General features: G+C 34.1%; 1 protein-coding gene across 1 annotated transcript; it reads left to right on the top strand.

Moving 5' to 3' along the window:
• Positions 1-759: 759 nt before the first annotated feature.
• On the top strand, positions 760-7296 carry LOC129300273 (T-complex protein 1 subunit gamma-like). The gene is made up of 14 exons (XM_054938818.1): positions 760-920; positions 1208-1325; positions 1533-1594; positions 2884-2956; positions 3282-3349; positions 3459-3528; positions 3836-3904; positions 3991-4062; positions 4680-4753; positions 5268-5930; positions 6010-6135; positions 6266-6370; positions 6460-6534; positions 6789-7296. Exons 2-14 carry the CDS (start codon positions 1301-1303, stop codon positions 6978-6980), a joined length of 1674 nt encoding a protein of 557 aa, XP_054794793.1. The 5' UTR covers positions 760-920; positions 1208-1300; the 3' UTR covers positions 6981-7296.
• Positions 7297-8628: the final 1332 nt, after the last annotated feature.

Below are 8628 nucleotides of genomic sequence, written 5' to 3'. Positions count from 1 at the left end.
AATTGAAAACAAGCTCCCAAATATATAAGATTAAATATATGCTCCGGATAACAATATAGAGTATTTTCTAAAAATATAGCTGGTCCAAAATATAGGTTATGGGCCTATTAGGTAGGTTTTATATAAGTCTTTCCAATTATACCTAGGTTTTATATAAATCTTTTCAATTACACCTTCACTTTATTATACTAAATTTAAATAATTAATGATAGTGTTTTGAATAAATTAAATGTTGTATTTATTATATGTACAATTAAGAATATGTGAAAATGTATAGAAATCAAGATTTTAACTAAATTTTTTAAAAATATAAATTAATTAATAATAATTTATATTATGATTAAAAGGAATACTCCATTCGTTTAAAAATATAAGGCATTTTTAGCCTTTTAAGGTGTAATCATTTTTTTAAAAGTGCTCTTATTGATAATAACTTTATATTTATTGTAGGGTGTTTAATAGGAGTAAATATAAAAAGATAGAGTTAGTTGAAAAGTAAGTAATTATTTTATTAAGGAGTGAAATTTAATTAAAAATATTTTATATTTTTAAATGAAAGGAATAAGCTTTTGTCAAATTTTAATTTTAAATAGCCATGACAAGTTTATATCACTATTGGAGAGCTCTCGCGGAACCATGTAAAAAACAGGTTAATATTTGTTCCGAATTTATATTTGTGTTTTTGTTTTTGTTTTTGTTTTTTTGGAAATTGAAAATCATGGAAACGAAGAAAGCACCACGGCGTTCGAGGGTTTTCTCGCACGTTTTGGCGGACTAGAGGCCTCTCTGCTGTTCAACTGGGGCATTTCACTCTCACCTCTGATCACTTCTTGTTTGCCCTAGCACGCCCGTCTGCCTCTGCGGTCTGAACCCATCTACTCCGAACACTGCACCACCTCCCATTCTCCGATCAACATCAGGTAACTCCCATTTCCATTTCAACCCGTGCGTTAAAGTTTTTGGTCGCTCGCTGCACTTCCCGGTTCGCCTCGCGGCTTGGAGCGGCGCATCCAGCGCTCAGTCCCCTCTGCAGTCGAGCGTTGGAGGGAAGAGGGGTGTGTTTTGGGATTTGAAGTTTTACTTGTTTAGCGCGTTTCAGGATCATACTCGGCTGATATTTGAATTTACTACAGTTATTAACTTGGTTATGGGCTTATGGAAATATTTGAGTTCTAACAACTTGCTAATATTTTTAATTGGTGAGCAGTGTGGACCTAGAGTCCCAAGGATCTTCTTTACCACTTCAGAGTTTAATTGTGCATACAAAGAGTTTCGAGCAGTATCTCATACTTAAAGAATCATGCACGCGCCGGTTCTAGTCCTCAGTGAGTCATTTCTTTCTCTTTCTCTCGCCGACTGATGACAATATTGAACGTCAAGTGCCATTCACTGATCTGTTCAAGATTTGTTTCATATTGTTTGGATTGTTATTGGAAGCAATGCACCAATGCCACCAATTTCTGTGTGTCCAAATTTTTTATGAACGTTCGTTGTTCTGTTTGACTCATCAAGTACCTCTTGAATATGTACAGAGGACTCTTTGAAACGGGAGTCTGGAAGTAAGGTGCAACATGCTAATATTCAGGCATCAAAGGTAATAATTTTGGTACCGCTTCATTTGGGTTTTTTCTGTGCTCTACCGCTCCCATTATTGGTAGTCTTATGTTCAAAACTGTTTTTTATAGTAGCTTACATCTTTAGCTGATGGATTGCTTAATGACATTTTGCAAGAGGGAATGACTTTACTTTTCGGTTTCATTTTTGAGAAAGAAGTAACATAGTTGAACTCAATTACTCGGAATAATGTAAAATTTGTGATTATTCATCCCTCCTAAGTTGGCCACAGACATTACTTTGAGGGGAGTCCAGTCGTTTCTTATTCTATGTAATTTTAATATGTTTATTGTGCAGTAGGCAGGAAATTAGATGTTTTAGAAGCTGCTCTGTTTGGTATCCTTGCAATCGGATGTAGTTTTATTTTAATTGCTATACTCTTCAAAATAAGTATGTATATATATATATATAAAATCTCGTCTGTTATCTTCTGGTGAAAACTCCTATTTGTTTTCTGTCACCTAAAAGCAAACATGTTCACTTGATGGAGATGGTATCTCAGATTGTTTGTTATGTTTACAAATTTTGATGATCTGTTTTTTTTTAAGGCGTGAAGCTAGTTCATTTTTGATAAATTTAATTGTCAAGTCACAGGGACATGCTTAAGAGTGGCATTCTACCCTTGGGATGCATTGGAGAATTGCTGTTTGAGTGCTTAAATCTCCTTAATTATCATGTCTCATAGAAGAATATTATATTCCGCTCTATATTGCCATCAAAATTTATAGTGGCCTTACTTTGGTCATTCTTTCTGGTGAAATCCTGATATCAATATAAAAATATAAAACCATATTTGTTGAAGAGTATAATTTGCAAACTCACGGAGCTGGAGGACTAGATTTTCTTGTACTATATTTCTATATCCATCTTGTTTGATATTCAGGGAAGACAATTATGCCTATAAGATGCTGAAAATGTGTTTAGTATCTTGTTGCATTGGAAGGTCACGCTATGGAAAAGTGTTCAAGAGTTTTAGTTGATATTTCATTCAGGTTTCGGACATTGCTTCTTTGCAGATGTTAACTCTACATGTTATTTAACCATGGTTTCAAAGCTTGAACACAGTTTTATCTTGCTTCTTTTCAGATATTCTTTTCCTTTGTTATGGTCTTTCTCTATAATGTAATACTGGATCTTCCAATGATTAATAACTTGAATTTGCCTGAAAATTTTGAATTTTCAATAGATGTGGCCTTTATTACATAGTTTATTACTGCCTAGACTCTGGTTGTGATTTAACGCTGTGAATATATTGTTAATGCTTGCCAGGCTGTTGCTGACATAATTCGCACTACCTTGGGACCCAGGTCCATGTTGAAAATGCTACTTGATGCTAGTGGAGGTTAGGGTTTTGTTTTCTAATCATGTTGGAGCTTACAGATGATTGAGAACTTGTATTTATTGCATTTGTTCATGAGGCCAAATATCTGCTTATATGATTTATGCCTCCATTGCTTGAGAAAGTGATCGTTTTCTTGGTTATAGTAACCTGAAGTAACTGCTTAATTTAACCAACACTTTCTTGGATTCTATTTTAGTGTTTTTAACTGTGTTGGATCATTAAAAATTTTTCATGGCCTTCCTGTGGCTTAGGTTGTGTTGTAAATTGCTTTTTAATAGCGTTTGACACGTCTCACTGCACAGTTTCTTTTCGTTTTAATTTACAGGAATTGTGGTGACTAATGATGGAAATGCTATCTTGCGTGAATTAGATCTTGCTCACCCAGCTGCTAAGGTATGGTTTATTTCTCTTGCTCTGCTTCATTGGTATTTGTCACACTCATTTCTACTGCTACACTCTGATTGAAACTTTCTGACATTGTTCTTCTATTGGAATTGCTTAGTCTATGATAGAATTAAGTCGCACTCAAGATGAAGAAGTAGGAGATGGAACAACTTCTGTAATCATTCTTGGTAGGTTTTAAAATTTAAGTTTATTTGATTTAATCTTTTTATGAATTATTATTTAGACTATACGTCTTGTGGACCTATTCAGGATTATTCATTTATTTGGTTATTGTGATTAGGGCATTGAATAGGGAAAAGGTTATTTTGTCTACAGAACAGCTTCAGTACTTTTCTATGTTGTCAATAAATAGTCATGAATGGACTTTATGTTGTCATTGTGTACCTAATAGAGGGGATGAGTTTATTTGATTTATTGGATAGATGCTGCCTTGTTCTGTTTTTTTTTCTTATTTTAATAAAATTACTTTTATAGCTGGTGAGATGCTCCATGTTGCTGAAGCATTCATCGGCAAAAATTATCATCCTACAGTCATTTGCCGAGGTAAGAAGTATTTATAAGTTGTTCTTTTGCAGAAGTCTGAGATTGTATATGATGATTGATGACTTCTATAATCATGTGACCTACAGCTTATAACAAAGCTCTTGAGGATGCCATTGCTGTGCTTGACAAAATTGCCATGCCCATTGACACCAAGGATCGTAAGTATAATTGCTACTGTTACTTTCTTAAGACTGTTTCTTCCTCATATTGGCTTTTGATAGTTTATAGTTGGCCAAGATTTTCCAATTCTAACCTGTTTTCCGGGTAGCAAAAGCACTGCATGAACAAGATGTGTAAATAGTTCCGAACTGAGTTGGATATTTGATTTTAGGATCCGTTAAATTTAAATTTGAGACTGGGTCAACTCAAATCATAATGTACTTTGTACTAATTTGGTGATAAACTGGATATGATTGTAGTTATGGTTTATTCATGACTCCTTGCAACTGGAAGTCTTAAGTCAAGACGAATCTCTACAGTATAACTAGTTGCTGTGATTCAATGGCATGTAATTGTCAGGGCAGTGCTCCTGTTCCTTTCCACTAGAGGCAGTTGCTTTGAGCCTGTCAACCTCATTGTGATTAATACATTTCACAATTTTGTTTGTGTCTATAGCCTTTTTTCCTTATTTCTTTTAACACGTAGAATTCATGTGCACTTTCTTGCTTTAAAAGAAAAATATTTTGATTTCATCTATAAGATTCATCTTTTTTGTGGAGAAGTTTTTTTTTTCACTGCTGTGAAGTTTAAATGCTATTGGTGTATCATGCTGCAGGAGGTACAATGCTAGGCCTAGTGAAAAGCTGCATAGGTACCAAATTCACTAGTCAATTTGGAGATTTAATTGCCGTGAGTATCATATCTACTTGGGTTAGATTTTTGAGCTGATTCTTGCTTTAATATCTTCTTTTTTCCCCCCAAAAAAATCTGGCACATGGTTGTTGTATAAACCCTTGATAAAAGGCTCAATTTTTGGAGGAGGTGGTGGGTCATATTGTCAACCGGTTTCCCCTCCCCTGCTCTTAAAGAATTTGACTTGCTTGTTTGTTGTTCATATTGTGATTTTAGCATCTAGTGAGACAATAGGTTTGGGATTATCTCCATATTTCGTGAGTTGGTAAAGCTTAAGAGCTTTGCATCTATAATGATACAATTTTTTTCCAACCTTAATTGCTAATACATGCACATCTAGAAAATAGTTCTGCAAAGTGATCCTTGTTTCGTATATTTTCTTGTTCATAATCAGTTTTGTTGTTTCTGTTCGAACAAACAAGATAAAAACCTCTTTGCTGTTATGAGTGCATATAACTGCTGGGCATCTGCAACACCACAGCATTTACCTTATATTTGGGTAAAATTGCAGGATTTAGCCATTGATGCTACCACAACGGTAGGCATTGATCTTGGCCAAGGTTTGAGAGATGTGGATATAAAAAATTATATTAAAGTTGAAAAGGTCCCTGGTGGTCAGCTGGAGGATTCAAGAGTTCTTAAAGGAGTTATGATAAACAAAGATGTAGTTGCCCCTGGCAAGATGAGGAGAAAGATTGTTAATCCACGTATCATTCTTTTGGATTGCCCCCTTGAGTATAAAAAGGGTGAAAACCAAACAAATGCTGAGCTCCTCAGGGAAGAAGACTGGAATATCTTGTTGAAGATGGAAGAAGAATACATCGAGGAGATGTGCATGCAAATATTGAAGTTTAAACCAGACTTGGTTATTACGGAGAAGGGGCTTAGTGATTTGGCGTGTCATTATCTGAGTAAGCATGGAGTCAGTGCAATCAGGAGGCTGAGGAAAACTGATAATAATAGAATTTCAAGGGCATGCGGTGCTGTTATTGTAAACAGACCAGATGAATTACAGGAGTCTGATGTGGGGACTGGTGCTGGGTTATTTGAAGTTAAGAAAATTGGAGATGAGTATTTTGCTTTTATTGTTGATTGCAAAGACCCTAAAGCTTGTACTGTACTACTAAGGGGTGCCAGTAAGGATCTCTTGAATGAAGTTGAAAGAAACCTCCAGGTAAGCTTGATGTCGGAGATATGATATGAGAACTTGCATTTTTTCCATCAATGCTTTCTGAAGCTTTTTTGCATGCCAGGATGCCATGTCTGTTGCAAGGAACATTATAAAAAATCCAAAACTTGTTCCTGGAGGTGGGGCTACAGAGTTGACTGTGTCAGCAGCTTTGAAGCAGAAGAGTTCATCCATTGAGGGCATAGAGAAGGTGAGTGTGACATTGCTGTTTCTTCTATTAAAGATCGTTTGATATGGAGCATTTATTTTATTTTATTTTTTTTTCGTAAAATGATATACTCTGGGCCATGAGTCCTGATTACTATGATTCTTGCTGGCAGTGGCCTTATGAAGCTGCTGCTATTGCTTTTGAGGCTATACCCCGTACTTTAGCACAAAATTGTGGGGTTAATGTGATTCGCACTATGACTTCACTGCAAGGAAAAGTAAGACAAGAAATTTTGTTTATGCTGTTGTGCTGTTTCTATTGATTTGGATTTTGGCTAATGGCATGTTTGTGTTGGGAAAATTATAGCATGCAAATGGAGAGAACGCATGGATTGGCATCGATGGAAATACCGGGGCCATCACTGACATGAAAGAGCAGAAGGTAACATACTTTAGTTGCCTTTTGTAAATTTGAATGGTTCTCCCAATATGCGACAATATAATTATATTTAACACGTTTCAAGTGTCACCAAAATGTGCGACAGTATAAAGGACCTATGCACCTCCCTGGGGGTCCTCCCCAACATTTAAGCTTGACATATTTTTTTTTTTCATATTTGGACACCCTTGCCCCTTTGGGTTGTCTTGGTAAAGCATTGTGTGTCAATGTTACATGTATTGTTAATATGGTGCTAGATCTGGGATGCCTACAATGTGAAGGCACAAACATTTAAGACCGCCATTGAAGCTGCTTGCATGCTCCTGAGAATTGATGATATAGTGAGTGGAATCAAGAAGAAGCAGGCTCCTGGATCTGGCCAGGCTCCATCAAAGCCCAAGGTTGAGACCGAGGCAGATGCTGACGGTGAGCAAATTTTGCCAGACTGATAACAGTTGAACTGACGTTTCATTTTGACGTGGCTGAAGATCCTCGAGATTCTTGTTGAGCTTTGAATCTAATTACAATTAAAATTTTGGGTCATCGATGGTGCTGTTGTTTTTGTGCCTTGTACCGTTTTCACAAGAGATTGCAACTTCTTTCATGATGTTTCGGATGGCATCTGCTCTATTTTAGTGTTCATCTGTCCGTTGTTTTTCATTTACTTCGAATGCCGGCGTAACATCTGAGTGGGGGCTTTTATTGTGTAATCAGATTTCTACTAGAGAACTATGATTGTTAATTAATTTATTTTTTGTTTATTTACTACTATGGGATCTAAGCGGGTAAAGATTCCATTGGATTAACTCTTTTACTATGTCTTAATGGAGGAATTTTGACGAAGAGGGTGTGAATATTTGATACTGGCCAAGTTTTCACTAAAAAATAATACTCCTTACAATTCTAATTGTGGTAGTTAGAGAATTTATTTGGATTATGGAAATTAGTTAATCATTTATAAGAAGTGTGTTGGTTTTTGTAGAGTATGTTTTTAATAAAAAATTGACACATCATTTAGGTAAAAGTTTTGCAAAGGAAGCTATTCCCTCTGGTCATATATAGGTTTTTCTAAGATGGTCTAATTTAAATGGTGTTGTGTTAAAACTCAAAAGCTTGACTGAATTTTTCTTTTTATTCTTAGGATATTAATAGTAGTCGCGTGATTTGAGCCAAGGCTTAAAAAAGATGAATATGTGTATGATTTGGAATATTTGAATTCTTGCTGACAAATAAATTTGTGAATGCCTGAAGCATCTTGTAATAAGAATGGGAGGGGTAATTGATTGTATGCATTGATGTGTGCAATTAACATGTTAATTTGGGGAAAGTACTCTTCCGTCCTAAATTATAAGGGTGTGTTTAGATAGCGTTTTTAATTGATTATTTGAGAAAAAGATTGATTAAAAATTAAAATTATCCAAACACCCATAAAATGGGTTAATTCATTTTTGGGCCAAAAATTAATTTTTTCCTGAAACATGAGAATCCAAGCTTTTGCAGAGAAGCTTACCAAAAAGCATTGGAAAAAATTATAAAGAAAAACTAAAAAAAATATAAAGAAAATATATAATTTAATAAAAAATAAAATTAAACTCTCTTCTCTTCTCTCTGTTTTTTTAAATAAAATTCAAACTTTGTATTTTCAAAAAAGTTGCTAGCATGAATTTTTGTTAATTATCACCTTTCACTCAACACTTATTATAAAATTAATTTAAATAAAATATTAATTAGTAAGTAAAAATTAATTTAAAATTTAGAGTCATGACAAATATTGTTGTAAAGGTTCATAGAGAGAGATTTTGCATCATTTGTAACATTGCTACATTTTTTATATTGTCAAAATTTTAAGACAGTGTTTAACATTTTCGTCAGATATGGCTTATATTCATAATATCATTAAAAATTAATTTATATATTATCATCTTCATTAGTGATTGTAAAATTAATGTTTGGTATTTAAGAATTAAATCTTTGTCTTTTATTAAATTGATTTGAATTAAGATATATTAAGTTATTCATTTACGTAAATTAAAATTGTTAATATTAATCTAATTTAAATTTTTATAATTAATCAAATATATAATTTAAATAATATAT

This window comes from Prosopis cineraria, unplaced genomic scaffold, assembly GCF_029017545.1.
Source record: "Prosopis cineraria cultivar Desert tree isolate PC_DT_omini unplaced genomic scaffold, ASM2901754v1 PC1512, whole genome shotgun sequence".
Taxonomy (NCBI): Eukaryota; Viridiplantae; Streptophyta; class Magnoliopsida; order Fabales; family Fabaceae; genus Prosopis; species Prosopis cineraria.
The sequence above is the reverse complement of the archived record's forward strand: the minus strand, read 5'-3'. Positions and strand labels throughout refer to the sequence as shown.